The 22599-nt window shown below is 43.7% G+C and overlaps 1 protein-coding gene across 1 annotated transcript in view; it reads right to left on the bottom strand.

Moving 5' to 3' along the window:
• LONRF2 (LON peptidase N-terminal domain and ring finger 2) overlaps positions 1-22012 on the bottom strand; it is a 37960-nt gene extending 15948 nt beyond the window's left edge. The window contains exons 1-2 of the mRNA XM_026657522.2: positions 21236-22012; positions 953-1071 (exon numbers count right to left, since the gene is read on the bottom strand). Of these exons, the coding sequence (XP_026513307.1) occupies positions 953-1071; positions 21236-21905 (789 nt within the window). The 5' untranslated portion in view covers positions 21906-22012. The remainder of the gene's footprint in view (positions 1-952; positions 1072-21235) is intronic.
• Between the last annotated feature and the right edge of the window lie 587 nt (positions 22013-22599).

The raw sequence follows: 22599 nt of genomic DNA, 5'->3' as shown, positions 1-22599 counted from the left end.
GGAGTTGGTGAAAGGAGGGTGGGAGGAAGGAGGGGGGATGGTTAATTTCTCCTTGTTTTAAGATCCAAGGGGTTTTGGATCTGTGTTCACCAGGGAATTGGTGAAAGGTTTCTCAAGGCTTCCCAGGGAGGGAGTTCTTGTGATGGTGGCAGCGGACCAAAGCTAAGCTGGTAGATAAGCTTAGGAGTCCTCATGCAGGCCCCCACTCTTGTACCCTAAAGTTCAAAGTGGGGATTCAACTTCAGATAGGGGTAGTTGGGAGACCTGCAGATAGATCTGAGGCAAGCGTGGGTGGCTTCTGATGCTGCACTTGTTCTACCTATCACTTGCAAAGAGGCATTAGTTTTTCCCCTGTTGTACTTAATGGACTGCTTCAAAATTTGCCATATAACCTGTACCATATAACCTGTATTTCTTTCCAGTGTCTAACCTCCTTCTCCCTCCCCTCCCCCCCCACCCCCCCAAAAAAGTGCAGCCATGGGTCATGTCTGAGATTTAGATACACACATTGTTGAACCAAATTTGAGTTTAAAAATTTTGAAATAAATGTAGCATTTTCCTCAGAAAAGTGATACAGTGTAGAGGGCTGGTTGAGCCACTGGGGCAAAAAACAAACCTAGAGGGAATTTCAGGAGGTGGAGCATTCCCCTACTGCCAGTGACTGACAAGTCTAGTTTTGTCTCCAAGCATGCCAATGTACCCATTTTAACAGATCAGTGGACCTTAGCATGAAGGACCAATGGATGTTCACGCCACAGCAATTCCATGCACTAGCACAGATTTAAGGTTCCACCACAGACCTTGTTGTTTTATGTAGAATTTAAGCTTTCATTCAAGTTTCTAGCCATTGGTTGCCAAAATAGCCTTCCAAAAGTGACCTGGAAAAGTTCTGTCCTCACCACAAAGAGACCCTGATACATATTTCCGTCTTTGAAGCATGAGAGTACCGTACCTTGGGCCAGAGGGGTTTGTTTTGGCAGAGTGCATCTGCATCATGGAGAGCTTGTTGATAGTTTTTCATGGTTATCCACAGTTCTGCTCGTTGTGCTATTAACGAACATTTGCAGGGAGCTGGAAAACAAAAAAAAGAAGGTTAAGAACTCCACAAAGTGAAGGATAATCACGTGTAAAACATAATATCCTAGCCTGAACTTGAGTTATTCCCCCCCCCCCCCCAAAATGCTATTGCAGTGAAGTATTTTATTTGTATGCTTACCTACTAGAAACAAAAAAATCCTTCTCTTCTTCCTGTAAGCTATGTATATTCCTTTCTCAGCATGGCACTAATCAATTATTCTCACATATATAAAGTTCAGGGCCAGACTCTTAAGAGTTTATGGATAGGGCTGGCAGAATTAGATTTTTTATTTTTTTTCTAATTATGACAATCAGTACTGATTCTTATTTAAGGTTTTTTTCTCCTAGCTGGGGGGGAGGTCAGGTTGGGGCTGTGGGGAGTTCCCAGCACCAACAGTGGGGCCCATGACATCAGAAGGCTGAGGTCCTGGCCCAGAGGAGCAGAGACCTTCTCTTCCTCCCTCCCCCCAGGATGAGTCCTGGCCCTGGAGGAGGCCAACCTGCTGCCGAATGGCTGTTCCTGGCCAACAGCCATTCTGCAGTGGGCTGGCCGCCTCCAGGGCCAGGGACTTGTCCTTCTCCTTGCAGTCCTGACCTGGCATCACAACCCCCACCCCACCACCCAGGACTGCAAGTCTTCCCTGCATCTTGTGCCTACTGGGATCAGGTGTCACCAACCCTGCAGCAGCACAGGGAGCCCTCTGCAACTCCACTGTCATGAACCCACTCGTTCCTGTGACAGCAGAGGTGGAGAGGGCTTCCTGCGCTGCCCCAGGGCTGGTGCCACCTGAACCCCACAGGCCTGCTGACTGCTGCCCATTGATCCTCCCCCCCCCCCGAATCAATTTCAGCGTCTCAGCTGAAATCCATGTTTACCAACATTTATTGACAAACTGAATCCCGAGAAGCCTAATTATGAATACGTAGCAAATAACATCCTCTGACTCTTCACAATTCTGTTGTATGCTTTGACTACCCATTCCTTGGGGAAAGAGACCTAACGTCAGTAGTGCCAAGCACAATTCTGGGGCAATACAGACACTCCCCGACTTACGCAAGCATTCCGTTCCGAAACGCCTTGCATAAGTCGAATTTTGCCTAAGTCGGGGACGTATACCTGATAATTACGAAAAAAAACCCACTTACGGAACTTTTTCCGTAAGTGCGGGTTTGCGTAACCTGGGGAGGGTCTGTATGTGGAAAAACAAATCTAAATAAACACTGCACACATTCACTGAAAAGTATAAAATGCACAGAGTAAAGGCACCCCAAACCTTATGATCCTGTTTACCACTATGCTATGTCCCTGCCATCTTCTAACCTCCACGTAAAGTAGATATAGGTCTGTGATAAAAGTCTTTTAGCTAGCTGACATCTTAAGCCTTGTATACTTTGGTGGCAATTCATTCACAACTCCGATGAACTATAGATTGTAAGCCACTTAAACATCATGGCTTCCCTTCCCCCGCCCCCCAGTTCCCTAAAGACTTAGGTATATGAAGTTTAAGATGCTTAGTCCTACAGCTCTGAGGGTATGTCTACACTACCCGCCGGATCGAGGGGGCAGCGATCGATCCAGTGGGGGTTGATTTATCGCGTCTAGACTAGACACGATAAATCGACCCCCGAGCGCTCTCCCACTGACTCCCGTACTCCACTGCCGTGAAAAGCGCAGGCAGAGTCGACAGGGGAGCAGCAGCAAACTCACTGTAGTGAAGACACCGCGGTGAGTAGGTCTAAATACGTTGATAACGTAGCTGAAGTTGCGTAATTTCGATCGATTTCCCCCCTCCCCCCCCCGGCGTAGACCAGGCCTGAGCTAGCACATACATTTATGTGGGAAGATACAGGTTTGAACACTTCACTCTCACACTAAAGCTCTGCACAGCACTTTCCTTACTCCATTGTGTGCCATGGGCTCTGTCTTTCTCCCTGTTACTTTTCCTTTCATGCCTTTTTAAACACTTTCCCTTTATACCTAGAATAATCTCCATTGTCTCCTCAATATGGACTTTTTCCTCTCCTTGGATTTTCACTGCAGAGTTCCCTTATTTTCTCCCCAGTTACTCAAGCTCAAAATTTTAAAAACACTCCATTTCATACCCATTCACAATATAACTTGTATTTGTTTTAGCCCTTATCCCACTTCCTTACCCTTTTTGTATCTTATCTTTATTTTATGCATGTTTCCTGGCTCCCCATTTAAAGTTCCATAGCCATCACAGTTCAGTTATAAGCTTGTCTTCAGAATCACAAGAGCGTTTTTTCCCTTTTAATGAAAGGAAAGCAGCAATTCTGGAACACAGCAGTGCAGCGAAGGTTGAATTCAGCAGCCAATTCCCAAATAGCCAAGTACACAAGGACATGAAAATATATGAAAGGGGAGAGTGCTGCTCTTTTTCCTCCAGAAGTAGTACAAAAGTCAAGAGTTAGATCAAGAAAGACAATGACAAGTATGACAAGCTACTTCAGGATTACTACCTCGGTTTACTCTGAAATGTAAGGCATGGCCAATCTTATGAATAATGGTCTATAAATGTTAGGTCGGCCAGAAATAAGACCTTCCAGAACTGTTAAAGCAAAGTTTACCAAGAATATAGATTGAAGAAAAACAATTTTCTCCAGAAAGATTAGTCAAGTGACAAGACCCAAGACTAAGCAATTGGAGTTCACCTGTGCACAACTCCAAATGAGTTCACCTGTGCACAAAGCTTAGACTGAATTACTTACATTTGTAATCTGTTATCATTCACGCACAGCATACCGCATTGAGAGTTTAAATTTACTAACTATACAATTCAAGAATAATAGACAGATTAAAGTACTTCATACTGGATCATATCCAGAACTAACTGTCACCAGGAAAATATATTATGGTATAAGCTGCTACTGAACTCATTCTACAACACTAAATTAAAGCTCATAAAGTAACAGTTTTGGGTAGGGGAGGGGGGAGAAAAAGGGAGTCACTCCCCAGAGTTAGAGTTTAAACTCAAATTTAGAGAATCCAGGTGGATTATTATATATCTATAAAGTACCTTAACTCCAAGTGATTGCAACCTCCTGGTACACTCATTTATAAGGGAAAATTAGAGACCAAGTTACACATTCGGCTCAACAAATGTGGAATTGATGGGTTCCAAGATGCTGAACAATAAACAATTAAATCTAAGTTAAAAAAAACAAACAAACCACCTACACACCCACAATTTAACACAGACAAACACAAGGGTCTTTCTTTCAAAGCTCCCATCTATCCAGCCCCTCTTCCGACAGTTGGCCAAATGGCCATATTTAAACTTAAACATTTGACATTTCTCTGTTTTTTTTTTTTTTAAAACTGACTTCTACACCCTTTATGAGATCACTAAAATTGCTGCCCCAGGGGTCTGATGACGTCCTGTTCACGCTTGAACAATAGTATCAAGTTGTTCAGGTTGAAGTATTCTATGAGCGCGCCCACCTGAATTTATTAATGAATTAGCTTCAGCTCTGCTCACATCCCCTTTGAGTTCAATTTGAAGGAATTCATCAGAAGGAGTTTTACTCACATAAAATGTGAGTAAAAAGCAAGTTTTGAGTACACATGTGCCAGCATTCACACCAAAAACTGTTACACTGTACGTGGCTTAGAACACTGACACAGCCTGCAGAATTCCTCAGAGTGCCCTGGCATACAGACAGTTAAAGAAGCCAGACAACTGACTGCAAATACTAAAGATAGGATCCTGTACACACATTGGATACATTCAGGATGATTAAAGTCATTCTGACAATAATTCTTGTAGTAAATAGTTTTTCCAGGTATTAGGTGTCAGCCAAGCCACGTGTTGCTTGGAAAGGAAAAATATTTAAAGTTTCTAAAATTCTTTTAATCCTCCTCAGCTACCATTTCTCCCTGAAATATTAGAAGCAGTTTCTTCAAGTCCTTCTCCCAATGCTAAATGAGTTACACATCCAATCAAAACAATATCATTAGCCCACATGTTCAAAATTTCAGCTTAGGAAATGGTCTATTTCAAAGTCTCCATAATCGTCTATTGTTCGCCTGAGGACTCCGAGCTGTCAAAGACGACCTGGAACTGTATAAGAATGTCTGGGGTCCTGATCATTTTTATTTCAGATCTGCTTGATGCTTCATGCAGGCTTGAGGGCACAAATGAACAGATTTGGCCCAAAGGACATGACTGATCAAAAGATTGTGATCTCTAGTGCATGGGGGACACACACTAGAAGTGGAACACAAACACACACTCGAAAAAGAACTGATACATTACACATACCTGGTTCAGCATACTTAGCAGTTGGTTGGCAAAAGGCAACAATATACAAAACATTTTACCCATGAGCCAGTGGAGTGGTTTTTATTTTAAAAATCTCTCCCCTAAAGATAAATGCATGTTGCATCACCATTCTCATCACAGTTTAGAATTCCAGCTAGTGTGATTTGAAAGCTTCTACATACCTTGAGCTGATTCACAAGGGACTAGATAGGAGGCAGATGTTAATTATTACACAAGTAGTGGAGAGCATTTCAGGCCAGTTTCCAAGAAAAACGCTGATTCTAACTTGGGAAGTTCAGCTGCAAAAGACAGCATCTTTCCTGACATACATGCAAATTTTCACAAACTAACCAAGTGACGCTTAGGATTCTAACGTGAGTGGTTGTGATTAATTTGGAACCCAGTGTACAGAAATACTTTAGATCACTTGTTTCAATGTGCATTTCTTTGAACACTTAATATTTACTACGTAGGTTTCTTAGGTCCTTCTGAATTTTCTCAGGCCTGATCTATACTAGAAAATTAGGTCTGTTTAAAATCCATACCCTGGAGTGGTGTTGTTAAGCTGACCTAAATCTCCATGTAGATAGTGCTAGATTGACAGAAAAATTCTTCCGTTGACCTAGCTAGCACCTCTCGGGCAGATGGATTACCTACATCGACAGAAGAACGCCTTCTGTCGGCACAGGTAGTGTCTACACTGAAGTGTTTCAGCAGCATAGCTGTGCCACTGTGGCATTTAAGTGCAGACAACCCCTCAGTTTTTAAGACTTATCATGCACCCACTTATCCAAGTCATTAATATATTTGTACACCAGATTTAGACCACATTTTTAGAGCACCCTGTTATTAGTATCATTCCACACTGAAGACTAACCATTTCTCGTCACTTCATTTTCTAGCTTATACATTTTTTTACAGACCAGAACTTTGTTCTTTTCACCCTATGATTACTTCCCTTAACAGTTTGCAAAGGATTTTATTAAAATCTTTTTGAAAATCCAAATAAGTTGTATCTACCAGTTTTCCTTTGTTCGCTATTTTACTGACAAAGTGAAAAGTGTCAGAGAACGTTAGATTGAAGAAAATTATTTACTTAAAAAAAAAAAGTGGTTTATTTCTACTATATCAGGCGTATCTAGGTGCTTTATACCTCCATTCTCCTCCTCTAAAACACCCCCAAAGAACCCCCAGATGCTATTTCACCTAGTACGGAACAAAGACTCACTGGCTTCTAGTTTTCATATCCCTCCCCCACACCCAATTTTAGAGATTTCAGCTTTCCCCAGTCCAGGCGCTATTTTAATAATACATAGGTATTTATGGTACTCCACAGAAAGTAAAACAATACAACTCAGACTTGCAACTTATGTTAAAAATACCTCCTAATCAATATAATTTGGACACTCAGAATGGTTTTTCTATGTCAATTAATAGGTCCTCCAGGTAGCAGACTATGTATATTTAAAACTGCATTGCCATCACCACTAAATCTTGCTAATCACTGAGATAATTAGCCAAGAAACAGTATAAGATTCTAAATTCTGCCCAGAAGAAAATCGGACATATCAAGAGGGAATGGCTAGCTTCCTCCCCTTACCTTGAGATTACACCTCTAAATCTAATGAGGAAGGAAGTAGTCCTACATCAGATCAGCTACATAATTTATATATAATGTCTGCAGTCTTACCCTCAAAGATGCTAGAATGAACTTTGAACAGTGATTCTCCCCCCCCCAAATACAAAGAAAGCCAGCATCAGAGAGATTCAAGAGCATTCTGGTGCAGACTTAGATTTGCTTATACCAAACATTCTCCCTCCACTCCCCCATCAAGATCCAAATCACCCAGCACTTTTGTTGGAAGTATATTGCTCACTCTAGGAATTGTGTATGTGGAAACCCAGTTTCCCCCTATGGGAACTGAAAACAACTTACACTTCTGGGCAGGGAGGGTGGTTTCTTTGTACAGTGCCTAGCATGATGGGACCCTGATTCCCATTGTGGCCTCTAGTACTACTAGAATATTAAATAGCTCTCTGTGGGGAAACAGTGTTCGTACAGGGCTTTGTATACTTGAGTGCTAAGCATAATTTTCAGAGTTCAATGGATCTGTCAGTGTTACATTTTGATTTATGGAAGCTTCAGCAGTATACCTCCATTTGTATCAATAGATACCAACACGGACTGGGGAATCAGATAGCCTTGGCCCAAGGCTGTTATAATTCAGTGAAGAATTAAAAAGAACAAGCTACTAAAGAACATCTTTTACTGCTCAAACGTGACCACACACTATTTTGGCTATGTAGCCAATAGAGGGAGCAAGTTAGCAAAACCTGTTTTGTAAATATTGACAATCACTGATGCTTATGAAAGCAAACGAGGCAAACAAGAACCACCAGGTTTTCCTGCTCTCATGAAACAGGGCAAGGGAATTTTAATGTTGCTAAACAAAAAAAGGACAAAACATGTCATGACTGAAGAGTAGAGAAGTTTCCATGACCATACTTTATCTCAAAAAAGTACAATACACACAGGCTTGGCAGTATCTTTCGAGGGAAGCTACTTATTCACTGACTTCCACAAGCAGAACACTTGGCATCTCTTGCATAAGGAAGGTGGTTGTTGACCAGGCAATTTCAGTGGTAGAGCTGCATTCCTCAGAGAAACATAGCAGTGATGTCTCGGAAGGAAGTGGATGTTTTAATACCATTTCTGTCCACCTCTTCCCCCATTTGAAGTTTACTTAATGAATCCCTTATTTGTAACACCCTGAGGCCTTAATCAGGACTGGGGGCTTCATCATGCTGAGCACTATAAAGAAATAGCAGCTATCCCTGCCCCAAAAGAGCTTTCAGTCTAGTTGTAAGACCAGACATAAGTGGCTTAAAAAAAAAAAATCAATTAAAAGGGGCAGGGTGGGGGTGCTGTGGCACCCCACAAGGATAACAGCAGTAAAGTCAAAATTATATTAGCTAGCTAGCAGTAAACCTGATTAGTCCAATACAAATCTTTAAAAATAAAAATGTTACCTATTGCTTTATTCTCTTTTGTATTAAGGGTGCTTTATGCATCTGTAAAAAGCTATACCAATAAAATATTAAGTAATGCACACAGATAAGGGTGAAATAGGCTGTTAATTTTCATTTTTATAATTCGAATCCATCTGTATTTTTATAAAACTTTATAGTCTTGTTTTCTGTGAAAAAAATCATAAAACATTTGAGCAGGGAAGTGAAAAAATAAGTGTCCTGAAATGAACTTTATAGCAAAACTAAACAAAAAAATAAGATGATTACAAAGTTAGGATTAGTTCAAAACTTTGCACTCCCACTCTACTTCATCCCTTTCCCCATTATAACAAGAGAGATTGCAGTTAACATACTAAAAATAAAAAGGTCTTAGCCAATGATGTTCTTGTATTAGTAAATCATGCATCATTTAATTGTACATACTACTCTCTGCCTAATTTAAAAAAAACAAAACAACAACAACAAAAAAAACCCTAATATTTAGTGTACTGCACAACCAATCCAATAACCTATTCTGTATTTATTCCTCCTCATCCTTCATTTCCGTTGGACGTTATCTGCTTTTCCACCCACTCCTGTATCTGACCATTTTTCATTTAAGTCCTGAACCTGCAATCTAATCTATAGACTTCTGCACCCAGGTGTAACCCTATTGGCTTCAGAGGAACTCTGCAATCAGGCAGATCTGCTTGCACATGCCCATCCACAGGATCAGGTCCATAAACTGTAAACTCTTTACAGCAAATTCTCATCTGATATTTTCAGTAAAGTACTCAGTGCATTTTAGACCAATAACACCTGAAATAGTATTAATGCTCTTCTGCAATCAAGCAGATTCAATTGTTAAAATAGGAACAAATCTGCAAGATAAAAAAAAATAATCCATATGTAAAGAATCCCTGCCTCATAAGAATGAGTGGATGAGATAGTCTCTAGGTAACCGTACCGCCCACTTTAATTTCTTTTTTCTGTGCACGTGCACCAGCTAAAAGGAGCAGGTTTCTGAGTCACGTTTTAAGCAAATTTGATATATAGGGCACTTAAGAAGGGGCATGAATTTCCTTTTTAGCTCAAACCCTTTCCAGGAAGGGTGTCATTCATTTGAAACATGTGCTAGAGACACACACACTTCATTTGGTTTAAAAATAAATAAATAAATAAAAAAATCCCACATCATTTACAGTCATAAGGGTGTTTTGTTCTGAGCTTTCTCACAGAAGGACTAAAAACGTGTAATCTGACAACGGTTCTACGGTGTTCTGTACTTTGTACTGCGAATTAAACATTACCTTGATTAATTCTTTAAACAGCTGTAAAAGATCTCCCAACCCAAAAATCAAATTAGTTTTGTTTTTTGCTAAAGACCATTCCATTTTCAGAAATATTTTCCAACTTAAGCAAAGCCAAATCAGACACTTTCTGCACAGAAACCAGGAAGTTCTTTGGAGCTATTCAAATAAGTAATAGGCAAGTTCTCTTTATCACATAGGGAAACTAGGTCAACCTGACCCTCCTTCCCCTATTACCTCCAAAAGAGCGAAGACAACCATAATCTTTGTGAACAGCTCAGGAAGTCCAACTTATCAGAGTCCCTCCTTGCTCGTCTGGGCTAGAGAAGGTTGTTGAAATGCATGGCCTTTCAGAGAGGCGGGCAGAAGGGAGAGCCATTATTATTTGCTATTATGTAATCCAGTACTTAGACTGTAAACTCTTCATGGCAGGAAATCATATTTTCTGCCTTTGTACAGCCCCTAGCCCAAGAGGGTCCTGATCTGTGTGGGATGCTATAAAAAAAAAAAACTTATGTCATAGTCTTCCCTTAACTAGTATTGAATTCCAGTAAATTACGTAAAAGCCCCCACTTTTGAACAGGAATTCCGTTGTTTCTTCCCTTTTTAGAACTGGCTTTAGCTAACATGGATCCTCTCTAACCCCCTGCAGCCCTCTACTACAGGGTGGGATGCGGACTGCTTCAAAACAGATCATTGTAGTGCCTCATACTCAGAGTTTACGTACACTGTTTCTCTGAAGCAAGGAGGGGAGCAGACTCAGAGGAAGAAAGATGAGAGCGCAATTATGATGCGAAACTTGGAACGTAGCATACAACACAGCTAACATAACTGTCAGTGGAAGTATGATTGCCCAATTCTAGGACTGCTCTGCTGAACAATTTACTTCTGTCATACTCATCTAGAGTCAGTTTCCCAACCTGGGACTCGTATGTTAAAATCCAGGACTGCATTGGCTGTGAATGTGTTCCCCTGTTCATACTCCATCTCTATAAGGAGAGTTGCTTCACATTTGAGGAGAAAGATATGGGAACTCAAAGAAAAAGCACCTAAATATTTCACACATAGAACCATAATTTCTCCTTTGTAAAAAAACTGCAACTTTTATGACTTCAAGTCTCAGCCTTTCAAGTTAATTGTTTCTGATATGAAACTTGCTGCTTCTGTTCTAGGTCAGGTTTTGACAGTGAGCTATAAAATCTGGTTGAGTCCAGAGCAGCTCCAATAACTGAACTCAACTTCAAAGTAAACTTTTACAGTGAATGGGAACTCTCAAGTGCTCCTCTTCTGGCTCCGCTCTGTGGAGGGTTCTCTGGGCAGGCGGCGCTGTGGTTCTTAACCTATTTATTATTTTGGGCCACAGGTTGAGAACCACTGCTATAGCACATATGAGCCCTCATCATAGGCCAGGACCCCATTGTGGTAGGCATTGTACAAACACAGAATAAAGAAACGGTGCCCACCCCGAAGAACTTAAGTAGATTGTAAGTGGCAGGTCCCCTGCTTCACACTTTAGTTGACAGAATTCTTATGCAGGGCTCCCACCAATACCATTCCACCAAACAGATGGGCTCTTGAGAGCAACCACTGCTCCTGCTACTCCCACAGGCAACTGGTGCATCGCATCACCCTGCTGCAAATTCCATTCATGGCGTCAGAGCAGAGCATCATTGCCACCATCCTTGGAGTGTTCTTTCCCCAAACGCCTCCTGCCTCCAACCTCTGTAAATGCTCTCTCATCAATTCAAAAATTGTAGAGAATGTTGCCAGCATCAACAGGCACAAGCCTAGTGATTTTGGTGCAGATTGGAATACTAGAAAAGCTTGAGTCAGTGGAAAAATTGTGGGCCGAGGGGTCTAGACTGCCTAGTGCTGCATGCACAGTAATCTCTCTGGGGGCCCACTGCTGCTACCTACTCATATCAGAAGCAGCAGCTTAATTTGCTGCATGGGGTGATTGTCTGTAGCCTGGACTCTTACAGAAATGGGAGCCTTCCAGGATGGATTTTTTTTGGGGGGGGGGGGGGGGAGGCAGGGACCCAGAGGGCAGTGGAAGGGTGGAGCAGGAACTGACAAGGGAATGAGGGGAAGACATGGTGGAGATGGCTGGGGGTGGGAGAAGAGATGGGGAGGGGAGGGAGAAAACAAGGACCTGGGTGTGGAGAGGAGAAAGCAAAGGCCCTGCTGTGAGGGAAGGAGGGAAAATGAGGGCAAAGACCCTGGCATAGGAGACAAAGGGTATAAAGGAGAGGAACAGAGAACCTGACTTGAGGGAGAGGCAGGGGGGTTGTAGGGAGTGTCTGCAATAGAGAGGGATGGGAAGGTGGCACACGGGGAGCTTGTGGGGATAATGGAGGGATGCAAGGAGCTCCTGGTGTGTGCAGTGAGCTCAGTCTACACAAGCTACAGTGTGTGCAACCCCCTACTAGAAATATCAGCAATGTGAAGCCCAGCTTTCCCTTGGAGCTCCAATTTGGGATAGCAGGAATGGTTCCTGCAAATGCTCACCTCACTGAAAGGGCAGGTGCACTGCATCTTTTACAAACATACCCTTTATTTAAAAGGTCAGCTGGTCACGTATATTGAACAGAGTGGATTTTGATTAAAATCAAATAGATTTAAATCATGATTTAAATCACTAGTCAGGAAGACTCAATTTAATCATGGATTTCTACATAAAAATGCATTCTTGTTAGTTGTTATAACCTTAATACATATTCTTCACAACTCAGAGATAGATGTAGGTTTCATTTTTAGAAGGCACACACTATACATTTTTAAAGTGATTTATTTTGAAAACTTTTCAGATTAGTTTTACAGCTATATCAGAAAATGAATGACTGGTTATTTCATTTATCAAAGGTAACTGAAGCAGATATTTATGAAGTCATTGGGAGGTGAAATATCTCCAATTCAACAGGTTAATCATTAATATTTGGAGGATTTTCTTGCCAAGTTGTATTAGGTGGAAAACATCACCAGTCAGATATTTAAATTGTTTTATTTAACAACAACATTATATATTCTGGATTTTTCCCCCCCAACAGCAAACATATAATATTTTAACAAAACAAGCACATGTCCCTTGCTTCTCACATTTATCTCCAGACTTCTCCTTGTCCAGATCTATTCCGCCCCCAACAATCTTTAGAGAGAGGTAAGGGATTGACTCTGTGTACACAAATTCGCAGAGGGACAATAGAGTTGAGGTCTTATTTCTCACTTCTATATATTAATTTATTTAAAAACATTTTTGCTGTTAACAAGCATGTTATCTCTGGAGACACAAATGCACAGTTCGAAAACTGCAAAACTAAGCATCTCTGATGGTATCTTCTGGAAGATGTACAGAAATACTGTATTATTCCTAAATCTAGTTATCAACAGAGCACTTTCATCTCAGTCTCTGGGTAAGAGGAGGAGGGATTTCTGTGGGTGCCATGGCAGGGGCCTTGGGCGTTGTTCCACCTTGGTCCCTCACATTTTCTGCCTGTGACACATAATAGTGGAGCTAATGGAAAAGCGGATATCCCAGATCACATGTGCTTGGTAACTTGTAGTAGTCTATGCCATGACAGTTTTCTGGTCATTTTACTCATATCTGCCATTCCATTCCTCTACTCTTGTTAATGCTACTGTCTCACTACTGCTTCAAATGAAACAAGTCAGAATGAAGTAGCAGATCAGTATGAGGCAAAGTTAAATTGAACAACGGCTCTTCAATCAGCTTGAATTCCAAGAAACCCAAAGCAGACAAACATCAACAGGGTTATTTGCCACTTCAGTCACTGGAGTTAAGATCTGCTGCTGTGAATCTCACTGAAGATCCACAACATTTCAGGTCATAGGCGCCAAGCACCCATGGGGAAAAATTAGTGGGTGCTCTGCACCCACTGGCAGCCAAGCTCCCCACCTCACCACCTCCTCCTCCCCTGAGCGTGCCCCGTCCCCACTCATCCAGCTATCTCCCAGCACTCGCCACCACCAAACAGCTGTAGCAAGCTCCGAAAGGAGGGGGGGAGGAGCGGGAACATGGCACGCTCAGGGGAGGAAGCGGGGAAGAGGCAGGGCTGGGGATTTGGGGAAGGAGTAGGAATAGGGGCAGGAAGGCGGTAGAGAATGTGGGTGGGGAAGGGGTTGGAGTCAGGGTGGGGGGCACAGGGGGATCAAGCACTCACCGGCGCCAGTAGGAGTCAGTGCCTATGTTCCAGCCTATGGTTCTATAGTTCAACAACTAGTTGCATGTATTCTACTAAGAACTTTCTTAGAACAGTTTAGGTATACATCACTATTTTTAAAAATAGTTAGGCAAGTCCAAGATAACTATTAAGTAATCCAGCTATACTCATGCAGTGAGGCAACTGCCTCCAAATTAGAACATATCAGTTACAATCCTGATTATTTTAACAGGGATAGCAACCTTATTTAAGTCCCAACATCTATACACACCACCAGATTTATTTTGGTAGGTAATTGGTCCCCAAAGTGGATTAAGTATTTTATTAATGATGGAATTAGTGGATCAAAGCAAGACTTCACAATAGAAGATCAAAGTATTTCTACACATAAAAATCCACTTCTGATACTACCCCACATCAAGTCTGTTATTTCTCCTGCTCCACTCGAGCTGTCTGTTCTGCCCTCCTCTAGGTTAGCATAGATTATTTTGTTGAGCTGTATATTTGTTTTAGGATGAGACATTAAAGCAGGAAGAACTGGCCTGTCACTTCTCCACAGTTAAGAGGGGGAAGGAGACTAAAACAGCTTCTCTGGCCCAATCCGTATTGGCCGCTAACAGCATCACCTGGAAGAAGTACAAATGGTCACCTCCCGTCTTAATGCTTTGTCCACCACTTTGGAGAAGAAAGGGAACATGTTTTCCAGAGACAAGTGCCCTCCCTAGATCAAAGACACAGTGGAGGGGGAAGCAATCTTACTCAAGATAGTGATTCTCCATTGGTGATGAAGTATCTGATCTGTTTTACTTTAGTTGTCTTTTTTTTGTACAGTAGGAGATTCACTGGCATACTTTCAGTGGGTGTATGTGGTGCAACAGGTTTAATTTACCTTTCTTTTGCCTGCTAATCCAGATTGTGCTTGGTCCCATCCCTCCCTCTCCGCGCCCCCCCCATACCTCATCTAAACATTTCATTTTTGCATCTCCAGCTCCACTCCCTTTGAGTTTTTGGTCCTCATTTCACTACTTCATTTAAAAAAAAATATATTATGTTGCTACAACAAAGTGAGCAGAGTACACATACTGCCCAGTAGAGAGAGTGAAATCAATTATTTTGTTCTGAGAGACTATTCAAGATTGTCCTGCAAAGTGAGTGTAAAGATGGAGCAGAAAGAAAAATGCAGGATACCCACAATTTTTGTTTAATTTCCCTGTGGAAGATGTTCTGCAGAGAATGCCTTGCACGTATACTTTTTGCCTAAATAAAATGATGTGCCTGTTTGGATGGAATGGTATGCAGACTCAGATAATCAAACAATAGATACATACATAGCTTCTCTTTGTGGGTCAAAACATGGTTTCATATTTAACAGTGCAAGACATGGAGCCCTTTGTTTTATTTACAGCAATGTCAACTTTTCTTAAGACAATAATGTAAACATTAGTAAGTTATTTCTAGCAATTAATCTTGTTGAAAGTGTAACTGTGTATGGCCAAAGGCTCACAGATCTGACCACAAACAAGTTTCTCCCATGCAACTATGACAGAGTGAAGCAGGAGTTCCAGTGTATATCTTACATGAAGGACCTTTTCACCACCAGTCTGAAAGGATTTTCTAGAAATGCTGCATAATGAGTCATCAACCGCAGGCAGATAAGTGTTTCATTTTGAAGTCTGATGCACTGGGTACAAAATCAATAGTGGGACTAAAAAATAAGAACTACCAATTTTTATTGCATTTACCAGCATTCATTCTCAAGCTTTCACACTGTGAAACATCGTAACAGTCTCTCTCAAAACACTTTTCATACCATTAGCAATCAAAGACTGCCTGTTCTATTTGCATGAGCCCTCTATAGCAACTACAGCAACTGTAACGGTCTTCAATGCAATAAGTCAAGGATGCAGAACTGAGCACTCCCACACTAGCAGCCAAACACAGAAAACACCAACAAATGTTCCAAAGAGATCCTCTCTCAGAAGATACTATTATGGCAGAGACAGCCTTAACTAACAAGCTTAAAGAAGAAAGGCAACAGAAATGGAAAGAATTGATTGAAGGAATAGACATGACCCACGGAAATAGGAAAGCATTGTTGACCTTTCACAAGCTGAATAATGACCCGAAGAAAGTAGAGCAACACCACAAAAATCAGTCAATCAGGTGGCACGCCGGCTTCTGCTCAACAAGAAAACTCTGAACAAGCAGTTCACAATCCTAATTGTAGTATCTGTACTAATTGCAAACTGATCTGGAAGAAAATCATTTCAGCCTGCTGTACACAATAAATGAACTCAATGCCGGAACAAGTCACCTGAAGAATGGCAAAGCAGCTGGACTTGACGACATATGCATGGAGCAAATTAAGCACTTTGGTCCTGCAACCACCTTATGGGTATTATGCCTTTTTAACAATTGCTCATCAACCTTTAGATTACCCAAATTATGGTGACAAGCCTGTGTAATAGCTCTATTGAAGCCAGGAAAGAATGCCTCTGACCCAAAGAACTTCAGGCCAGTATCACTCCTATGCCACCTTTATAATTGCCTTTCACGTCATATCTAACAGGATCTAATACTGCCAAATTTAGACTAGGAAAGTCCTGCACTGGCCAAACACTAAACATCCCCCAGCATGTAGAAGAGGGATTCTAGAGAGGGATGATAACAGGTGGTGTGTTCGTAGACCTTTCAGTTGCATACGATACAGTCAGCCAACAAAACCTCCTTGCCAAAGTCTAGGATACGATGCACGACCACCACCTAGTGCAGCTCATCTGATCTCTTCTGGAGAAGACACATTTTTACATAGCACTGTGTAAGAAATGGAGCCGCTTGAGACAACAAAATTGTCTCCCACAGGACAGTGTGCTAGCACCAACCCTCTTCATTTTTTAAATTTTATACACACACACACACACACACACACACACACACACACAGTGACCAGCCCATACAGAGCAATACGAGGCGCTTCACATAGGCAGATGATCTATGCATCATGTCACAGGAGAAGGACTTTGCCATCGTCTAGAACAGACTATGAGCAACATCTCAACTTACTACATCAAGAACCAGCTTCACATCAACCCAACCAAGATACAGGTGATGGCTTTTCACTTATGCCATCGAGAAGCAAAGCGGAAACTAACCACCAACTGAAATGGAATCCCACAGGTTAATCACCTGAATGCTGTCTACCTGGGGATGACCTTGGACCAAATGCTTTCCTTCAAAGCACATGTAGAGAAGGTGAAAGGGAAAGTTAGTGTCTGCAACAACATTCTTTGAAAGTTGGTCACCTCAAAGTGGGGAGCTATCAAGCTACTTTGCAAGCAACTGCTATTGCTGTGTGCTACTCCATTGCAGAGTATGCATGTCCAGTGTGGGAACGATCCATCCATGATAAGAAACTAGATCCTGTCCTAAATGAGAGCTGTCATGTAAAAACAGGATGTCTAAAGCCAAGACCAAAGGATAGCCTGTACTTACTGGTTGGTGTTGCACCACCTGATATCAAGAGGAAGGTAGCAAGCCAAAGTGAAAGATCACAGCAGATGGCATCCATTATATGGTCATATAGGAGTAACCAAATGCCTTAAAATCACAAAAGAGTTTTATGACCAGCGTTGTGCCTTTGGATACCACAGCTGGCAAGGCACTACCGAGTTAAGGAATGAAAGATTGCATGTAGTCGGATGCACTGAAACAGATTTGTACCCCCAGGAGGACCTTCCTGGAGGGGCTGATAAAGTCTGTTTAATGTGGTGATGTCTGACCCGCCTATGTACTCAAACTGGTAGATCAAAGACTAACATGATCAAATGAGGCTACTCTAAACACTAATACATGTGAGTGTGGTGAAGTGCAGACCAGGGATCACCTGCTTATTTGCAGACTCCTTGGGGAGACCTGTACAAAGGAGGACCTCGTTGCAGTGACGGAAACAGCCATCGCTTGTGCACAGTTCTGGAAAAATGTCTAGTCTGTGACAAGGATACAAGAAGCAGTATTTTGTCTTTTTTTTATTATTAAAGAAGACAATCATTCTACTTTTGTTTTTCATTTTATCTCCACCTCCCCCCTATTCTCCTCTCTCTCCATTGTATATTACTACTGTACTGCTTGGTCCTCCATTCCCCAGGTTCTTTTCTCCTACCTCCACATAATACCCTAACAATTGATTCCCTTCTCCCCTAGACATTTCTCTACTACTGGCAGCTCCAGCCACAGAAGATAAGAACATAAGAATGACTCTCCTGGATCAGATCAAGGATCCAACTAGTCTAGTATCCGGTCTTCCGACAGTGGACAGTGCCAGGTGCCCCAGAGTGAATGAACAGAACAGGTAATCATCAAGTGATCCATCCCCTGTCGCTCATTCCCAGTTTCTGGCAAACAGAGGCTAGGGACACTATTCCTGCCCATCCATTGATGGACCATTCTTTTTAGGTGACAGATCTGAGGAACCGTCCCAGATTGAGATATCATTAGAGGAGGTTTTGGACCAAATTGATAAATTAAACAGCAATAAGTCACCAGGACCAGATGGTATTCACCCAAGAGTTCTGAAGGAACTCAAATGTGAAATTGCAGAACTACTAACTGTAGTCTGTAACCTATCATTTAAATCTGCTTCTGTACCAGATGACTGGAGGATAACTAATGTGACGCCAATTTTTAAAAAGGGCTCCAGAGGTGATCCTGGCAATTACAGGCCTGTAAGCCTGACTTCAGTACCGGTCAAACTGGTTGAAACTATAATAAAGAACAATATTGTCAGACATATAGATGAACATAATTTGTGGAGGAAGAGTCAATATGGTTTTAGTAAAGTGAAATCATGCCTTATCAATGTACTAGAATTCTTTGAGGGGGGGTCAACAAACATGTGGACCAAGGGGATCCAGTGGATACAGTGTACTTAGATTTTCAGAACGCCTTTGACAAGGTCCCTCACCAAAGACTCTTACACAAAGTAAGCTGCCACAGGATAAGAGGGAAGGTGCTCCCATGGATTGGTAACTGGTTAAAAGATAGGAAACAAAGGGTAGGTATAAATGGTCAGTTTTCAGAGTGGAGAGAGGTAAATAGTGGTGTCCCCCAGGGGTCTGTTCTGGGACCAGTGCTATTCAACATATTCATAAATGATCTGGAAAAAGGAGTAAACAGTGAGGTGGCAAAATTTGTAGATAACTATCTTTAGTAATTTTGGAAGACCCAGGCAGACTGCAAAGAGCTACAAAAGGATCTCTCAAAACTGGGTGACTGGGCAACAAAATGGCAGATGAAATTTAATGTTGATAAATGCAAAGTAATGCACATTGGAAAGCATAATCCCAACTATACATATAAAACGATGGGGTCTAAATTAGCTGTTACCACTCAGGAAAGATCAAGATGGCGCCTGTTTCCTTTCCTCTTCCTGTGAAACACTGGCTCTTTCAAAGGCAGGTTTTGTGTGTGTGTGTGTGTGTGTGTGTGTGTGTGTGTGTGTGTGTGTGTGGTTTTTTAAGCACATGTATCTATTAGAAAGGTGCTCTTAGGGCAGTGTGACCTGCCAACTCTCCACAAATCATCAAGTAGTGGTCTGCAGACCACAGTAAGAACCGGTGTTTTAAGCTATTTGCACAATTTTACAAGGCCAGAATTAATCCTTCCATTTGAAATTTGTCATACTAGTGACAGTGTATTTCCAAATACAGTGCCAGGTTTGTATTTATATTCCTGCACATTCTAAATACCAGCCCTTTCTTTAAAACAAACTTTTAAGATAGTGGGTATATTTTACTATAACTTTTGAGGCATAAAGGCTCACAAAACTATTTCAGAGAGAGAATGAAGAAATACTCTAGGAGCTTGTCTACACAAACTTACACCAAAATAATTAAACTGGTAATTCACACCTTTTGATATTTCAGTGCAAGTCTGTGTGTGGACACTTATTTAGATTCAAGAGTGCCCTGTTTCAATTTTGCTTATGCAAGTTAAACTACTATATCAAATAGGGCATTTTTCAACACAGGTTTTCAAAATAAAGTTTTCACAGGTCAAGACCAGTAGAAATGCTTCCATGACTACTAAATTTCAATAACAAGACAGTACTGGATATATTTCCATCGCTGCTTTGCTATTCCACTATTCACCACAAAGAACAAACAGTCCCCATCTATGTTTACAAGTCAATCAACTGCAGTGTTGAGTAAGCAATGAGCACCAGTGCTAAGTGGACACAAACTGCAAAACTGACTACTCTGTCTATATTGTCCAGAGTAAAAAAGTAACAAATAGTACAAATACTAAATGAATTGCTTCACTTTCGCTATTCATTACTAGAAAGGGATGAGAATTCCCCACACACACGCTCTATTAAGGAACACAATCAATTTTAAGAGGTGAATGTAATTACTGTATTAAAGTAGACTAGACTGTATCTAGACTTCTAACTAACTAAAAAGAAGTTAGTCTCTTATTTCACTTCATTTGACAGCACCTTGAGCTTCCCCATATATACCGTTCGCATGGATCTTTTACATACCAACAAGAGAAAGGTTTTGTTGTTGTTGCTGTTCTATTTTTAAAGGAAAATGTAATGGTAAAGCCATTGAAACTGTCAGGACAACTCAAGGCCAGGTGTAGCATCAAAAAATGGGTAACTCATTTACACAGACTAGGATTTCAGGTTGATTTCCTCTATATATTTACAGTATGGCAGAGTCTGGCAAAGCAGAAAGCACCCACCCCCTTCTTTGGCTGCTGCCCCCCCAAAAAATATACTGTGCCAACAGCAGCATTCGGTGCTGCAGGAGCATAATGGAAAGAGGGAGGTAACGGAGAAGGTAAGGGTGCTAAAGAATTTAACAGCCAAAGAACCATTCTAGCCTCTTAACACATACACCTTGTGTTCACATAAAGGACTTGTTCCAACGGGTTTACGTGCATGCGGGTCTACAAAGGATCACTGCAAACTCTTTCATTGCCAAAGTGCACCTAGGCTAGGTGAAGCGGCTCAACCACTCCTCTCCCTGGAGTACACGGGTGGTCGTCACTAATCTCCCAGAATCCACTGCGTTGTGCCCGGCCTCTAGAACAGGGAGCCAGAGGGCACTGCAAGGGAAATGGTTTAGGACAGCGGTAGTATGAACTGGAGGCTAAACTAGAACCAGCAGCAGCAGCACGCGCCGCTCGAACACACTGACCCCCGTGGACTTAGCACAGTGCCGCGCGGCCAGCCCCGAGGCAGCGCCTAGAGACAAAGGACACTGGGGGAGGCCGGGCCGGGCGCTGCTGCTGCTGCAGCCTGGCCGAGGGCAGGGAGCGGGGAAGGGCTAGGCCTCAGGGCCCAGCGCAGGGAGGCCGGGGCTGGGCGGACACTCACCGGTCTCCAGGGCCTGGTTGTATTTCTCCAGCGCGGCCAGCAGCTCCTGCTTGTCCCGCAGCTCGTCTCCCTCGGCGCGGAGCCGCCGCGCCCGGCTCTCCCCCTCCAGCCACTTCTCCAGCAGGTTGCCCAGCACCACGTTGACCCGGGCGCTGGCGGGGCCCGGGGCGTCGGCGATGCGCCGCGGCCGGTGGCAGCGGCCGCAGTCGCCGGGCTCGGCACAGCGCCGGCACTGGGTGTGGCCGCAGTGCAGGGTCACCGGCTCGCAGAGCAGCCGCCGGCACAGGGGGCAGCCGAGCAGCTCCGGCGGGCGGCAGCAGGCGGGGTCGCCCAGGGCCTCGCCCGCCCCCTCGGGGCCGCCGCCGGGCCAGGGCGGCAGGCGCAGCGCCTTCTCGCGGAGGCTGAGCGCCAGGCTCTCCGCCAGCTCCCGCAGCTCCTCGGGCCGCAGGCGGGCCAGCCGGGCGGCGGCGCTGTAGGCCTCCAGGGCTTCGGCCATGCGGCCGGCGCGGGCCAGCGCGTCCCCCCGGCGCAGGCAGAGGCCCCGCTCGGGCTGCGGCAGCTCGGCCAGCTGCGAGCCGTAGATCTCGGCCGCCAGCTCGAAGTTGCCGCCGCGAAAGGCCTCCTCGGCCACCTGCAGCATCTCGGCGCAGGGCCCCGGGCTCAGCTCCATGCCGCCTGCTCCGCTCGCCGGGCCGCCCCGGCCCCTACTCCATGCCGCCTGCCCGCGCCTCCTTCCCGGCAGGCTCGGGCCCGGCGCTGCCTCGCTCGCTCGCTTCCTCCCCCCGTCACCGGCTTATTTATTATGTAATAGTTGTGTAACGCGCCCCCGCCCGGGGCGGCGCCGCCTCCTGCCCAGCCGCCGCGGTGGGGAGCGGCGGCCCGGAGACCGCACCGCACACGCCCCCTCCCGCCCTCCACCGACCGGGCTGAGCGAGGGGAGCCCCCTGCGGGCTGGGAGCCTGCTCGGTGCCGCGCAAAGGACCGTGCTCAGCACAGGGGGGACGCTGCGCTGCAGAGAGCGCCCCGCCGCTGCAAGCCCCTCTGCGTAGATGGAAAGGGCCCCGTCATGGCTCCTCCAAGACTTAGTAACTGGAGGGACATCAGCCCCTGGGCTGGACCTAGGGTGACCAGACAGCAAGTGTGAAAAATCAGGACAGGGGGTAAGGGGTAATAGGAGCCTATATAAGAAAAAGACCCAAAAATCAGGACTGTCCCTATAAAATCAGGACATCTGGTCACCCTAGCTGGACCCCTGACTTGCTCTGGTTCTGAAGGAGGCAGGCGTTAGTACACTCCCCCCCCCCACAATTTGTGAAAAGAGCAGCTTGAAGTTCCTGGGCTGTTGCTTCTCACTGATACCTTTT

This window comes from Terrapene carolina, unplaced genomic scaffold (assembly GCF_002925995.2).
Source record: "Terrapene carolina triunguis isolate 2854851 unplaced genomic scaffold, T_m_triunguis-2.0 Scaffold21, whole genome shotgun sequence".
NCBI lineage: Eukaryota > Metazoa > Chordata > Testudines > Emydidae > Terrapene > Terrapene triunguis.
Note: the sequence above shows the minus strand (reverse complement) of the source record. Positions and strands in the feature narration are given on the sequence as shown.